The 16,916-nt window shown below is 38.1% G+C and overlaps 1 protein-coding gene across 5 annotated transcripts in view; it reads left to right on the top strand.

Moving 5' to 3' along the window:
- NRP1 (neuropilin 1) overlaps positions 1-16,916 on the top strand; it is a 153,718-nt gene that overhangs the window by 42,067 nt on the left and 94,735 nt on the right. For all 5 annotated transcript variants that reach the window (XM_054582292.1, XM_054582291.1, XM_054582293.1 and 2 more), the window contains one exon: positions 13,622-13,803. In XM_054582292.1, coding sequence (XP_054438267.1) covers positions 13,622-13,803 — 182 coding nt within the window. The remainder of the gene's footprint in view (positions 1-13,621; positions 13,804-16,916) is intronic.

The raw sequence follows: 16,916 nt of genomic DNA, 5'->3' as shown, positions 1-16,916 counted from the left end.
GATGGCTATTTGGATCAGGTTTTAATGTATTAGAACAAAAGCATGAAATCCAGTGCCTCAAGTTTTCCAAAAGTGATTATTTAAGAAAATACTTCTGAAAGTGTAAGATATTTTCTTTTGGAACAATTTATTAAGCAATTTAGAACTTTCAATTCAAATGTTGTTGAAATATAAATATAATTGGACTACCTGGGTTATGTGATGTTTGTTCTAGTTTTTTCCTTGTTTATTCATTTTTGCAATAAGCATAAACTTATTTCCAAGGTAACAGTTTTATTTCTGTTTCTCAGAAAAATCCAAGATAAATATTTTTCTACCTAAAAAAGTATCTTATCAGGGAAATAAGTAAGGCATGGTGACACCTAAAAAATAATTCCAATGCAACAACGGGCACATTTATAATTACTTGATTCATACTGGCTAAGGATTTCATGAATTCAAGTGGAGGAAACATTCACAGAACAAATTCACAAAACAAGTGAACCTGGAATTGGGCTTTGGAAAAATGAAATTTGGATCAGCAAAAATAAGAAAAAAGGAACTCTAGGAAAGAGATTCATTCCAAAACAATTCAGTGTAATTAAACTTACTGCAATTGTCCCTTACCTTCAGAAAATCTGCTACTATCCTATAAGTGGTACCTGGACAGAGACTTGGAGTGGAGACCACAGGACTAGCCAAGGGATGGCTCTATCAAGTATTTGCCTTAAAATGAAAACTCTACAGCTAATCCCTGAACATGCATTTGACCTCCAAATCACCCTTTTTAATATTCTTTTTCTCCTGCCATTTATCTACTAGACATTATATTTTATCTGTTTTTTCTTTTTTAAGACCAAGACCAAAATTCATTTCAACCAGATCTAAACACTGTTTTAAAAAGCCTAGGTTAGAACAAAAAAAAGAAATGCACTGTGTTCCTTATGGTCCCAACACTACCTGAGCGTACACCTTATCTTGAGGTATTTCTGAAGCTGTGATTGCAGACGTGCAGGGGGAGGGGGAGATGGTGGCTGTGGCCAATGTGCAGCTTCAGAAATACTCCAGTATCTTCGACTGGTACAACTGCTGTTCTTTTACCTTCTCTAACATTCATGCTGGTGGTTCACTTCCTAGTCACTGGCTGTGAGGCCCAGACCCAAGCTTGAGGGGTCAGCTCTGCCTGTGCTACTGCTCACACCCTCTACACCACTCAGACACTTTTTGTGCGACTGTGGGTACACAATCCACGACTTAACTCAATCAGTTCAGTGAAGACCCGCCTATGAAACCAGTGGTTTAACAAAAGTGACTAGTTGTCCTAGTGGTGATATGCACACAGCTGCAGTAGAGACGGCTTCACATGTCACAGGATATACTGCTGACCGTTCACCCTCTCTTTTTAAGCCTATGAAACAATGACAGGCATAAAACCCTCTTAGCTTTTCAGAAAACAGCACCACATAAATAAAGATAAGCTAGTACCACTTTTTTCACTGAAAGTTTTATATATCTCCTAAATGGCAGAGCATAATGGGAGTAAAAAATTAAAGCTTTTGGTAAAAATTAAAGCTTCATCTACTATTTGTACAGAATATTTCCATTGAAGAGATCAATAGTATTACTCTTCAAACATTTACACAGACTGTGTTTAACATGTATGTCACACATTAATGGAAAAGTATTTTTGAAGACATTGGATTTTAAAGAAGAAAAATTGCAAAAATGTCAAGTTGAAGTTATAATTTTTTAATGAGACTGCCAAATCCAACATTATTTCTGTCTCAGCAGTATTTGAACTGCTAATATGTGTTCCTGAGTGTATGTTTGTTAGTGAATAAATAGGAAGGAATTAAGTAGTAATTGATATAAATGCTATTTGACTTCTAAATTTATGAAAGCCTGTTTTAAGGTAAAAAATTATGAGGGCTATGTATGTGTTTAGTTGGTGAAAATGGGTACTTTACCTTTGGGAAGAAGAATTATTACAACCTGAGTCATTAAAAGAAAAGTATCCTGAATGAATGATATTTTTACAGTACAGCAATAATCTTATTATATTATAAACACAAAAAAATATTAAAGAGACCATCAGTTGGCATGAAATCCATAGCAGTGAGGAGGGTGGGAATAAGAGAAATTCAACATAGATATTTAACACTTAAAAAACAGAAATGTTCTCTGTCTGGAACTTGGAGTTCTTGACCAGCACGGCTGGTTTGTAAAAGAAAAATCAGCAGAATAAATTAAATCCTTTCTTTTGCATCAGAAAGCCAATCCTCAAAGGAGACGTAGAAAACACCTGTTAAATTGTCACCTAAACATTTCTTTTACTCTCTGGCTCCATCCCTGGACAGACCTGGACCAGCCTTTTCTCTGTCCTGCCCCTCGTTCCATTTCATGGATCTTTCCTTCACAAAGCCAACTTTTCACTTCCATGACAAGGCCCTACATCTGGATTGCCTAATTCCAAATCCGTAAGAACGGCAGGGGCTAGACATGTGGACATAGAGGTAGGAGGAAGGCACAGAAGATTTGGAAGAGCAGAGAACAGAAGCCTAGTCACCCATCCTGCCCTTTGTGGCACAGACACTCCCAGGTCCCCAGAACCCGGTTAGAGAGCCTTTGAAATACATGCAGTCACTTCAAAGGGCTCACCATCTTTGTAACTGCTGAAATAATGATGTCTCCACAACCTTCAAGCAAGTAGATAAGTGATGTCTTTATTTCTCTGTGTTTTCCCTTTTATGTGTGTCAATCTAATAAATGATTTCTTCAAATTTTTTTCTTTTACAACAAGAAGTTAAAACCTTTAGGGCCATGATGGTTATCCATGGATACCTGAAGAGCACTCATGTGAAAGGGTGATTAAATATGGTCTTAGGATCAATGTGTAGAACGTACATTAAATACTAGAGAAATGTCTATGGAGGGAACAAGTTCAAGGCAAAGTAAGGGAGACAAGTTAGTCCCCAGGGATCCAGAGATGGGATGAGCACCCCATGTTGTCCATTTCCTTTTCCCGTTAGTTTTTAAGCAAGGCAAAGTAATCCCTTGGTTACCATTTTAAATTAGAAGTTAAATGATCATCATTAAAACCCTTTTCATCTTCTCCTAAAAAATGAGATGTAATGAACAGTCTGCCTTTCATCATAATACAGTAGAAAGTTCTGGTTCTTCTACTAACTGGATTTGAAATATTGTTCCAGTTCCTTAAGAATTCTGGGCTTTCGTTTTCTCCTCTATAATATGCAATATCAACCTGTTTCCCCTTAGTTCTCTCCCCTCTGTAAAACTTTGCTAATTCTATTCATAGTGGTCACCTTAATATTAACTACTTAGTAAACACAGAGCATTCTGTATTCCTGCTCTCAGAGCGACAACTAGAAGCACCCATGCCAAATGCATCTCTTAGCCTGGGTTGAGCCCCTTGGACCAAGTATGGGCACAGGATTGGGTAGAGACATTGTACCTGCTTAGCCCAAGACAGTTACTAAAACAACATTTTAAAGCACTGATTCAAATTAAACTAACATTTATTAAGGCAGAATAGAAAAAGTTAGGTTGCCAAATTCATCTTCATCTTCTTAAATTTATGTCATAATTTACAAAGTTGACTTCATCCCAGAATATTTTTGTTACTTCTGACCTGTGACTATTATAGAGTGACTTTTCAAAACAGCATTCAGGAAATGGTTGTGATGAACACTAGTTCTACACGTATTATGTAATAAAAGGGTAATGATCAATGAGAGTGACATACGTTGTGTTAAAACAAATTAAATCAAGGTTTCATACCTGTAGAACTTCTCAGATCCTTCAATATACTGGCATAAATTGTGAATATTTACAATGGAACATTATATGAAGCATTCCCAAATGATTTGGGGGAAAAAAGAAAGCATCTTTTCTCTTGAAGTGTTTCTGGGGAAAACATTTAGGACCAGTTCTCTACTATTTAAGGACCACGCACAGCAGACTGGAAAGTAATGAAAGCAATAATAATGTGATCTAGGTAAAGAGCTATTACTAAAGGAAAAGCAATCAGAATTAATGAAATATCTGAAATGTGGGGTATTTTAAAAGTAATACAACAATTTCAGGAACCTGCAATGTTTTAAATAAGTTTCTCCCAAAAGGATTCTCAAAGGGCCTGTTTTGTTGTACATTTGTAAGTAAGCACTTGTTTGCACTGAAATAATTCAAGAACTAAAATGCTGAAAAACTACCTTGTTCCTATCTCTCCCTGTTCCTTTATACTATCAGTTCTCTTAATAAACTTTTATGCATAATATGCAGTAAATTTTAGCCCCCTACTTTAAAAGCATTCAAAGAAATTAGGCTGTTTAAATGTAGTGAAATGTTAAATCCGTGTACATATTCTGGATTTCTGTGGGAAAAAAATCGCCTCTCCTTATGGAATAATTAAAGAAAGGTATAGCATAACCTTCTCCCTCCTTTGCCTACCTGTCTTGTTGTTACAGCTGAGACTTTAGTATTATCAAGGGGAACTTTTTATACCTTTCTCTAGCTTGTATTATGCTTAGCAGAAGAGTGCATTTGGAAATGCTCCCTTCTGCTACATTTTATTTTAGCTAACTTCACCACATTCCTTTTTTCTTTCTGTTTAACTTGCCATCAGATATCTTGTGGTTGGGGAGCACTTTAAATAGCAGGATCGGGGTTATATGATCACCTGGTTGAGTTAAATCCGTGCTCCAAGCACAGAGCTCTTTCAGTGAGGTGACCTTTTCGGTAATCATGCGGTTAAACTTAACGAAATGGTGCTCCCGCTCTTAGGCTACTGGCAATGTCATGGCCACGGCTCTCCTTTCTTCTAAACACACAGTTACTCTCAGGTCCAAATAAATCATGAGGCCACCTAGGTCATTAATTCCCTTCTTCTGCCCTTGAGCTTGTTTCTAACACTGAGGTCAAGCCTTGCTCTATACCAAGGAATTAGTCTGTAACACAAGTCAGTGATAAGAAAAAATTACATCAACTAAAGTTTAGGCCAATAACAAATGATTCTCTGAATATGTTGTTTTTTAACCAGTTTGCATATTGTAATGTAGAACCCCCCCCAGTTGACATTTGTAGTTATTTTATGTCCACAGATACATTTCTCACTATACACACTGTTCTTTGTATTGCAGATTGACTTTGGGTACCAGGTTCGTAAAACCACTAGTAGCCCAATTGTCTGCAGCTGATATGCTTGTTTTTTGATATAATAAAATTTTAAATAATAAAAAAATAATACACTAAGCATGAATTCATCAGACTTTAAAGACAATTTACGGCAAACACTTTGCTGCTTTCAATAAACATTAGGGATTAGGGAAAAGGAAGTCTCTCTATGACATGATTGATTTTTCTCATGTGCATTTCATTCTAGTATCGGAAGTGCATTAAGCCCGTTCCTAAAAGATTCATGCTTCTTGGTTGTGGTTAGCTTAGTGGTTGGTGCTTCAGTAAACTGCACAGAAGAAAGCCGTTTCAACTTGGACCAGTAGCCACTGCCCATCCTAAAATTTAGCTCAACTTTTCTTCCTCTGCTGGTGTCACTGAAAGGAACAGAAATAATCTGTATCACTGGATCCATTATTTTCCCAGCTTTTTTGCTTTTATCTTTTCAGGAAAAAAAGAAGTAGTCATTTCAGGGTAAAAGACTTCCTCACTCCAGAAGGAATAATCTCACCTACTGTAATTACTGCAAAAAAAATTTTTTTAACAAATGTTTGCCAACTTAAGTTCCTTGCAGCCCTGATTAGCCAACTACCTAGAGCGCCACTGAATAATTACCAATTAATCAAAAGGATTATTTTTAAACTTTTAAAATTAGAACATTAGGTCCCATGGTCTAAAACAGAATAATGGCTTTATTTCCTTTTTCCAAAGATTAAAAAGAAAACAAAGATTATGACTTTGGGGTGCTGTAAGCCAGAGTTGCTACCTTTCCAGAGCTGGAAGTTGCCTCGTGGTGCTTCCATCACACCAATAAGGGGCTTTCTGAGTAAATTCAGCACTCCATGCTAGCAGTGCTCCTCCAGCTGCAGATCATTACATCAGTAGAGTCCCTCAATGGAAACACTTAAAGCATTTAGAAATTAAAAAATATATATATTGTGGTACATAAAAATTGACTTCTTTAACTCCTTTAATAACAATGATTTAATTGATTGAGTTTGGTGGCAGTTACTGGGGGAAGATCTACTGTCATCCCAACTAATATTTCTCAGAATATCAGGTTATGGTCATATTCTGAGTTAGCCATGTTTTGACTGATTGATACCCCTGGGAGATAACAATAACTAAATATCTTGCATTACCTGGACTCTGGTCTGCTTTGAACAGGTTGTATACATTTTGGAAAACAAAGCTGCTCCATTTAGCTTTCTATGTTTTTGTTTCTTTCCTTCTTCTGCATTCCAACCTTACCTGGAAAGGGAAATCAAGCCCTCACAAAGCTCATTACATAATCATTTCATCTAATGTTCCCTGTCATCCTGCAAGTTAATTGTTACCCATTTTTCAGGTGAACAACTGAGGCCCACAGAGGTTGGTTAGTGACCTGGTCAAGACACTCATCAGTGGCAGTGAGTGAGGATTCAGATCATAGTCATTCCATTTTGGATAATTTGACTGTCTGATGGTCAGGCAGCTGTCACTTTCTTGGCCGACTGTTATCTTTGACTCTTTGTGGGAGGCCAAAGACGATGACACTTCTAGATAGATCAAAGTTGCTTGAGTAGCTCCTGAGGTTCAGAGCTGAGACCAGAACCTAGTTCTTCCTGCCCTGCTCCACTGGACCAGGTTAAAAAGAGACTCAGTTCACTTAAAAAAAAAATTCCTTTTGGAAGGCTGAGAGGAGGGGAGCAGAGAGAAGAAAATATGCTTTATTGGGAGAAAAACACCTTAAAATAAAGATATGAGGATTTAAAGTAAATTAGAAGGAAGTAAATGTGCCCAAAAAGCCCCCTCTGTCACTTCTTGATGGCTTGACTTGCTATGTAAACCCATCTTGAGACAATTCATAAAAGTAATCCTTTTTTTCCTGAGAACAGTGGAAAGTTGGCAAGAAGTTAAATTTTCTATGAAATAGAGAGGCAAACAAGTTGTAAATGATGTTAATATCTTCCAGATGGCATGGTTTTACTTGGGAACTGAAGTTATTGTAATTAAAGGCATGTGAATTTTTCTACAAATACTGAACTTTGCAAGTTTGACACTGGAAGACTCCGACACTTCTGGAGCTTAGTTTTTTTTAAGGGAAGCGTTCCTTCTCTTCCATTTAAAATGCATCTTTGGATTTCGTAATCTGAGTTAAATCATAGAAATGTTTCCCCATGTGAAGGATTATTTTATCTTCCATGCTAATAAGTCTTAATTATGAAGTGAGATTCCTCAAAAATGGAAAACTCAAACTCTAAACAGCTTCAAAAAATTATATATTTTGACCATTATTATGTACCATGTCTTGAATTCTTTTATATATTAATTTTGAATTAAGCTACTACCATTTTTCTGTCTCTAGACATATGTGTAGGACAATCTTGGCATTTCTGTTCTGCTTCAATCAGGAGAGTGTGGCTCACTCCTGAATGCTACTTTCCCCTTTACTACAAGTACTACCTATGGCTCATGGCTCCCAAACCAACAGCCAATGTGACACGAGCACACTGAAATCCTGCCACCATTGCTTCACATTCCCAGTCCTGCTCTTAGCTTTATGCTGTACCCCACTTGTCTTTGCTCTATCAGGTGACAAAAGCAGATGATCCTGCCTTCCTTCAGTTTCTACTGCAGCCTCTGAGCTCCATGTATCCTACCAGAGCTTGGTGTCTGTGGTGGGCTGAATTCTGAGAGGTGCCCCCAAGATCCTTAGCCCCTGGTATATACATACCTCCTCCCAGTTATTCAAACAACCATTAACCTAGGTCCTGCTGCACAGGGATTTTGCATATTTAAGTTTCTAAGTCAGTTGACCTCAAAAAAGGGAGATTGTCCCGGTGAGCCTGACCTAATCAAGTGAATCCTTAAGTGCGAGCAAGATTTTCCTGAAGAGTTGTAAAGCATGAGAAGACCTCACTGGGAGGAAGCCCTGCTGATGTCAGTCTTGGGATACCCTGAGCAGAAACCCCCTGCTCTGCCATGCCAGACTTCTGACCTGTGGAACCGTGAGCTAATAAATGTATGCTGTTTTAAGCTCCTGCATCTGTGATATGCTGTTTTTCTGGCAACAAAGACCAGTTAAAAAAATGATTTAAGAGTTGGCAATGAATAATTCTAAAATAATAAGTCCATACCCATCCGTCACCCCTCAAACATATGTATGAAGGGAGTAATAAGAGCAGATATTGGAATCAAATTTGCTCTACAGTAGGCAATGCTGAGAGGATACAAGTTCTTTCATGCATGTGTGTCTCTCACCCAGTGCTTCTGCACCTCTGGGCTTTTGGGGTACCACCTGGTAACTGCCTTCCTGGGATCCCTGGGAAAGTTCTGTGAGATAATAAAACTGAGAGCACTTTGCAACATGAAAATTACTGAACTAATGACAAGTATTATTGCCAGCTTTTCAGAAAGTATAAGATCAAATCTGATTTGTTTTAACTGCCCAGTACTAAAAGCAACAACAACAAACCACACGGTCTCATTGATTGACTTGCTTAAGGGGAAAACAAACCCTTTGATTTACTTCCAAATAAAACATCATAATGTTTTCTGACCAAAAAATATAAAATTGTTAGCGAGGCAATAAGGTATTGATTTGCTACTTTATGTATAGGTAGTTACGGTTCTTCAAAATGTCTTTTATTTGATTACAAATGAGCACTGATTCATTATAAAATACAGAAATGGCTGAGGAACATAATCTCACCAGGTGGTATTAATACCTTATTAATACTTATTAATAGCTGAACATTATTCCTTCCAGTTCTTTCTCTACATATAAATAAAAATTGAGGATATACTGCACATAAGATTTTATGTTATGATTTTCCACTTGTTATATCATAAACATTTTCCCTAAGTTATAAAATATCTTAAGATTTTATTTATTTATTTATTTATTTTTAGAGAGAGGGGAAGGGAGAAAGAAAGAGAGGGAGAGAAGCATTAAAGTGAGGAAGAAACATAAATCAGTTGCTTCTCACACACTCCTGGACCAGGAATCAAACCCATAACCCAAGGATGTGCCCTGACAGGAAATCAAACCTTTCCCTTCACATTGTGGGCTGACAGCTAACCAACTGAGCCACATGGGTCAGAGCTAAAATATCTTTTATTGAACATGCTTTCTAATGGCTGAATAATATCCCATGATATGAATATAAATTCTCTATTGTTTCCTTCTATTTCCCCATATTAAATAAAGCTTCAAGCAATACTTTTTGCATAACAATTTGACATTATTCTGGATTATCTCCATGGAACAGATTTCTAAAAAATACTTTTGCTGAATTAGAAGCTATGAACCTTGCAAGTCTTTTTATATATCCCAGTTAAAACATTGCAAGCAAAACAGAACTGATATGGGTGGATAGCATATACTATCCCTTCACAACATGAATGTAGACTAAGTGGCTTCTCCTAGCCCCATCATCGTATGCTTTTCTTTCCCCATCCTTTCTCTAAAGCTTGGAGAGAAAGTCTTTTCTCTTCTGGGGGTATGTAAGGTGATTCTTGGGTAGCAGCAGCATAGTAATAGTTTACAGGTTGTTCAGTTGGGATAGCTATTAATGCTTTGTGGAAAACAGACCAAAAAGCCAAAATATTTTTTTTTTGCAGATGAAAATTACGTTAGCCAACATTATTTTTCACCCTGGTTTGTGATGTCAGGGATCCAATTTCTCCATCATTAATGTATGTATGCACGTGGGGGTGGATCCTCTTGGAAGGTTATTAAAAAGACACCATCATCTAAAATCCCACTTCCTAGTAATGTGAGACCATCCAGGAGCTGTGAGGGGCTGGTACAGTGATTCACCACACAGACAACACCCTGCAGGGGACTGGCTTTCTTCCCACTAACAGGCTCCTCCATGGAGAGTCCAGGGCCTTCACACTCACAAGAGAAAAACTGACTTCAGTCAAGTATGGTATTTGTATATTCAGCACTGCATACCTATAAAGGCTCAGAAAATTCTCTTTAGTAACTCAATACATTTTCATTTTCCATCATTTTTCCCTTTACTTGGCCACTTTCCTAAAACCATAATTCAAACTTTCCAAAAGAAAACATAATCTCTGGGTAATCCTTTCAAGAATTCTTAGAAGGAAATCTTTACTCTTTTATCACTCTTATGGGAAACGTAACTCATGCTTTCTCTTAGGATGCAGAATGTTTTCATCACCCAAAGGTAAGGGGCGGGGAGGGAAGACATGCAAGCAGAAAAGGCCTTTGGCTTTGGGAGCTTGCCCACGAAAGCTAGGGATACCCCAGAGAAGAGCCAGACAGAACTTCATACCCTAAGACAGAAACCATTGACAGTTTCTTTTAATTAATTGGAAAAGAGTTGGGTAGAGAGATCTTTTCATTACTTCCCAGTAAATATAGGCTGCTTTGCCACTATTAGTGCCAAAAGGAAAAGCTTTAAGGCAGAAAATTTAAGAGAAGAAATGGGAGGACGGCTAAAAGAGGAGGGGTTGGTTGTCCTCTGACTATTTTAAAAATCCACGTGCTGTTTACCTTCCAGTAATGGGAAGGATGAGGTTGAAGGAAGGGCTTTCCTGGCTGAGACCCATGGCTCCACTGAGAGCAGAGGCAGGCAGCGCCATAGCCAGGCACAGGCACCCAAGTGTAGTGTACCCTGAACCCAGGCATGGCCTCCTTGTTACCTAGAGAATTCATTTTTAGGAGCAGGTCTCCAAATGGACACACAAGTCAACTTCTCGAATCTTCCTCTAGCTCTTATAAATTACATGCCTGCGACAATGTCCACGCCCCTTTGGCTCCTGCAGCCAGAGCTCTTCAGTTCCAAATGAGGCCCAACAAGTGCTTCCAATTCACCCTTGGAGGTCACTGCTATCCTATCTGGGGAGCTTGACCTTGCAAGGGTGCATTCCCAGGGCTGCCTGGGCCACAGACCAAAGCAGGCTGGGGGACATTGCTGTGGTCACACATTCAGTCTGGTGCGGGGATCCTGGCACACCAGCTGCATTGCTGATACCACATTCACCAGCGAGAAATTCACTCAGTGGACCTGGTATCAGCTCCAGAGGTAGATCAAGCTGTTTTCTTCCCATATTTGGTCTTTGGCAACACTACTTTACAACTTGTGTGATGCCCCATCCTGAATATTTCCCTGAACTGCTATTTGCAATAAATACTCTTAGGGGTCAGGGGGATGGTGCTTTGAAGGAAAGTGCTAAAGTAAGCTCAGCATTCCAGTTTTATTCAGGGATACAAATATAATCATTGTATCCCTAAATAAAAATTCAATTTCCTAAAATTGGCATTTAATGATGTAATGACTTATCTCTTTCTGGGAAAAGATTGTAGTCCCTCTCTCCCTTTTAAAAATAGTTTTCACTGTTGCCAAGAGGAGAACCCCGTGCCTCCAATTAGGGGCTGTGTGAATGAAAGCACCAACCTTGCTCCCCATTCAGTCGTCAGCACTATATGACCGAGCTCTCTTGCACCTGGGACAAAGGTCTCCTCACAGAAGTGCCCTCAGTGCTGCCCAAAGCTTGACCCATCCCTATTATTGGTGTCTGAAAGGCAAAATGCACTCAGATTTAGCACTTAGTATTCAGACCCTGTCAGCATTCAGGTAAAAAGCCTGTATTGCAGAGCTGGGGGCATAGTCACCAGGACAAACACAGTCACCAGTTCAAATCACAGTTAAATTATACGCAAGCGTGGGTGAAACATGCAGACCTGGCTCATCAGTGAAGCAGCAGAGATAAAAGGAGCTGCTACACAAATGCCAATTTGTGAGGCCTGAATGAATACAGAGTTGCTCTTCTTTCCAGCTGCCCCCCTCCCTGTTGACTGTAAAAGGCTAGTTAGGATTTTGAGCGTAGTATTTTCTTCATCCCCTTTTTCATCTTCCAACTTTACTTCTGCATCTTTTTTTAACACTCAGAGCATCTCCCAAAGCATTGAGGAAGGAACAATTCCTCTGGGTATGTGCACAGTTTTGCAAAGGGACAGCAATGCTAGCAGGCCAGGGAGTGCTACTGAAAACACGGGATGCCACAAGGAACTGTGGTTACTACAATAGTCCGCATACGTTAATGCTTAATTCCATCAATGTCAGCTTTATTTTCTCCTTCAGATACACAAAACTGGCACATGGCTTTAACTGATGAGGTAATGTCATTTTTAATTTAGAGAGCCTTAAGCTGTCCACTTTAACTAGTGATATCATCTTTGTAGTTATCTCTTGAGACTTCATGTAAACATAAGCAATGTGTTCTGGACAGTTTGAAAAGGGATTGTTAAAGATGGCGTTGGTCATCATGAAGATTTCCCCCACTTTGATGCCTTTTAAATTGCCAGATACAGTTTATGTTACTGCCATATTTTAGCCATTCCTGAAATTAATATATCCCAGGACTTTTGAACCAAGTTAAACACAGAAATAAAATAAAGGTTTGAAATGAAAGGAGTGTAATGTTTTTGTGTCAGTTCTAGAAGACAAATGGAAGACAAATCAAATTAGCTGGCTCCTAGGTGACTTGGTAAATAAGGAGAGAAAAGAGCAAGGTACTATGAAATACATAATGACAAACGAATGAAAATCTTCCTATTTTCCTGGAGAACTCTTGTTTATTGGAGATGTTTTTCCACCTTTTAGAGATAAAGAAGGCCCAAGCATCTTTTATCTTAGTGCAATCTTTAGAGTAATATTTTATTGTCACTTCCTTTATCATTTATCTCCTTAGTGTATTACTAAGCCTGAGTTATTAAAATCACATCATTTTGGTATTTTCAAATGTGTCATGTTTTCTTTCCGAACAACAAAGGATATAAACAAAGTTACTTACTATTTTTAAATAAAGTCTTTTCTTTGGAGAAATTTCATTCTACAATTCAAGTGTAGTTTTGGAAAAAGATGATCTGTGTTTGAACGACTGTGGAAATGGAGAGAGTTCTTTCTAAGAAGTCTGGCATTTGGTGGAACTGGGTTAAATAGTAAAGAATCTGTTTATTATTCTGTGGCCATATGTTTAGAGGGTCGCTCACAGAAATCACAGTATTGTTCATGAAGAGCTCTAGCCATGGAGACATTTTGAATTCATAAAAGAACTTCACAGTTTGAAAAGAATGCATAGCATTATGTATTGACACCCACCAACATAGACAAAGGAACACAATTTAATAATAGAGAATTGTGCCCATGAGATTTCTCTTTTTCTTGTTAATTGGTTACTTTAACTACATTGTCTGCAAGTATAATGGACACCATTATTCTTAATAGTTCTCTGCTGCCAGATGATGTATACAGACATGATGTAGTCCATTTTAATTATTTCAGTTTGCTAGATTTTTTTCCCCCTCTCTGTAATACAGTGATGAATGAACTTTTTTTCCCTGACAGACTGTGTTGGGCAATGCTGGTTTCTAAATTATTGAAATTAAAAGGGCATTTATTGTTAACTTAATGGTCCTTCCATGTTTCTGTGTCAGGTATGACTATGTGGAAGTCATCGATGGAGAAAATGAAAACGGACGTGTATGGGGAAAGTTCTGCGGAAAGATTGCCCCTTCTCCTGTAGTGTCTTCAGGGCCATTTCTTTTCATCAGATTTGTCTCTGACTATGAGACACATGGTGCAGGATTTTCCATACGTTATGAAATTTTCAAGAGAGGTGGGTAACTTAGAGTAGAACAAATAAGACTAAATGTTTATTAACATTGTTTCATTAAATACGAAGTGCAAAAAATCATATATTCTCATACAGAAATATTAAAAATACTTTAAACAAAGTAAAGGTCTCCAATGCATAAAGTATGTTTAAAATTTTTTCAGAAGTATTTCAGATATCAAAATTGTATGATTCTAATGTGTTACCCAATGTTTATGGGGCATACACTCCATAAAACTCTTTTAAGAGCATTTGTTCTTATTTTTATTCTTCAAAAACAAGTCTTACTTACTGTTGAAGTTTGATTTTTTCAATTAAAAGTGCAGTTTCTGTTGCTATAAAGTCATGAATATCCTTTTCCCTTTACTTTATTCTAAATTCAAAGCTGGTAGTTCCCAGGAAAAGCCAAGCAGGTCAATAGCCTTAGAGTATCTAAAGCTGTGGGAGGATTTCTATTAATGAGGTGAATGTTGGAGGAAGAACCTTTTAGAGGAAACAAAACAGTAATATTTTAAGTGGCATTCCCCTTAAGAATTAAATAGCAGTCATGCCTTCAATACCATTACTTTACTAATCTTCTGTTTCAATAATATATATTGAGATGAGATAGAATCTGATAAAATAGAGGCTCCCAGCCTTGAGGAATTAAAGACACATATCAGTCAACTGATAAACAGTGTATCCTTATCTGCACAACACTGTTTTTTCCAACAGCCTGTAGATGTGTTAAATTCAGCCTTTGCTTTTACTTATTTAATATTTCATTATTCTCTTGACATTAATGTATAGAGGACACATTTAGAGATAGAGGCCCAAGATTTAAATGTATTGTCCTAGAATAGGAAAAAGCTTTTTAGTAGTAGTCGTAGTGGTAGTAGTAGTAGAAAAAAATCAAGTCCCAACAATGGCGAATGCCTAAGGTCTTCTGGGTCAGCAGCAACTGAGAATAATGAAAAGGAATCATTAGGGGTTTCTGGGAACATTGGTAAAACTTAAAATTTCAAGGAAATATGGCACTGCCCCTTATAAATAATGATGGATGGAGAAAACTTACTTCAGAAATTTATCTAAGTACATACTTGGAAACTCATTATGTTCTTATAAATAATGGTGTACCTATGACATCAGTATTTATAGATGATTATATATGTACATATTTTCTCATGTTGAAAGCCATCTGATGTGTTCTATAATCATATTATACACATATGTATATGTACATACATATGCATCTACATTTACTCTGCACATGGCTCTATCAAAGAAAAAATGGTGTCAACAAGATGGCTAAGAACAGCTTTTCATTTCAGTGTTTCTCAAAGATCTGAAGATGGATGAAAGAGAAAGGGAGCTCTTTCACTTAGTCATTAAGAATGCTTCATCTTCCAAAAGAACCCCATTCCGTCCACTGCATTAGTCATAGATGTACCATTACTTCCCTGTCCTGCTCTCCAACACCATCCTTAAGACTTGAGGTTTTATTTTGTTCTCTCTTCTTGCCTCTCAAAACCCTGTATGGCTTCTAGTTTTTTGAATTTTTATCCAAAGGTATCAAGAGTCAGACTTTCTTTCCATGTCCACTGCCATTAACCAAACAGGCCCGATCTCCCCACACTCTCTTATTCCACACACAGTTTCTCAAACAGTCCTCAAGCTGCAGTTCTCAAAATGCCTGTGGCACGTCTCCATTGTCCATGATCAAGCCTCAGTGTCCTGTTGGATCAAGCTCAAGGCTTGGCATCAACTGCTCTGGATCTTTGCCAGCTTCTACTCTCATAGATCCACAAGCTGGCTTCCTGCCTCAGGATAGTACACTGGGTAAAGTTCAACAGACGTGAATATGTATTTTAATTCTGCTGCTATCTGTGACTGTTCAGAGCTTGAATTCCTCATCTGAAAAGTGGGTAATAGTATCTAGCGCAGGCTTCTTGTAAAGATCAGTGGAAATAAAAACATGAAAAACGTGTTGCCACTGCCTGTCACTAAAGATGTGTTAAGGAGTACTTGCTATTAAAATGATTATGGATCAAACTTGTACCTTCAGATTTCTCAGATCTTGCTCTTTTACAGTTTATGTTCCTTAACCTCTATAGACACCTGGCTCTAAATTAATTGTTCTAAAGGAAACTCTTCTTAATCTACTTTTTTACCTACACATGTACCCAATTGTTCTCTATTTATGAATGCACACATACATATAGTATTCATACATACACAAATATGTTTCACATACCAATGTTTCTTCTTAATATTTTCAAATTTCTTCATGCATCCATGTTTCCTTTTTTTTTTTAATTTATTTTTTTCAAATACATTTGTCTCTGCCTACCTCCCACCACTTTCCCTCACCCCCTCCCTCCTTCCCTCCCTCAGCTCTTCCCCTTTGGTTTTGTCCATGAGTCCTTGCTATATGTTCCATGGCTTTCCCCTTCCCTTCCTTTTCCCCGCCCCCTCCTCCCTCCTTCCCTCTCGTCTCTGCTGATTTCTTTTCCTTTCAGTGTTACTGGTCTTATTTTCCTTGCAGCTTTGTATTGTTGGTTAGGTTCCACTTCTAGGTGAGATCATATGGTATTTGTCTTTCGCCCCCTGGTTTATTTCGCTTAGCATAATGCTCTCCAGTTCCATCCATGCTGTCGTGAAGTTTAGTAGTTCTTTTTTTCTTTCTGCTGCGTAGTATTCCATTGTGTATATGTACCATCATTTTTTGATCCAGTCATCTACTGATGGGCATTTAGGTTGCTTCCAACACTTGGCTATTGTAAATTGTGCTGCTATGAACATTGGGGTGCATAGATTCTTTTGTATTGGCATTTTGGTATTCTTAGGCTATAGTCCCAGCAGGGGAATCACTGGATCAAAAGGCAGTTGCATTCAGCTTTTTGAGGAAATTCCACACTGCTTTCCACAATGGCTGCACCAGTCTGCATTCCCACCAACAGTGGACTAGGGTTCCCTTTTCTCCACAGCCTCGCCAGCACCTGCTGTTTGTTGATCTGTTTATGATGGCCATTCTGACTGGTGTGAGGTGGTACCTCGTGGTGGTTTTGATCTGCATTTCTTTGATGGCTAGTGATGCTGAGCATCCTTTCAAATGCCTCTGGGCCCTCTGTATCTCC

Source organism: Pteronotus mesoamericanus, unplaced genomic scaffold (genome assembly GCF_021234165.1).
Source record: "Pteronotus mesoamericanus isolate MK-2021 breed Mesoamerican mustached bat unplaced genomic scaffold, CSHL_Meso_final contig_69, whole genome shotgun sequence".
Lineage (NCBI taxonomy): Eukaryota > Metazoa > Chordata > Mammalia > Chiroptera > Mormoopidae > Pteronotus > Pteronotus mesoamericanus.
Note: the sequence above shows the minus strand (reverse complement) of the source record. Positions and strands in the feature narration are given on the sequence as shown.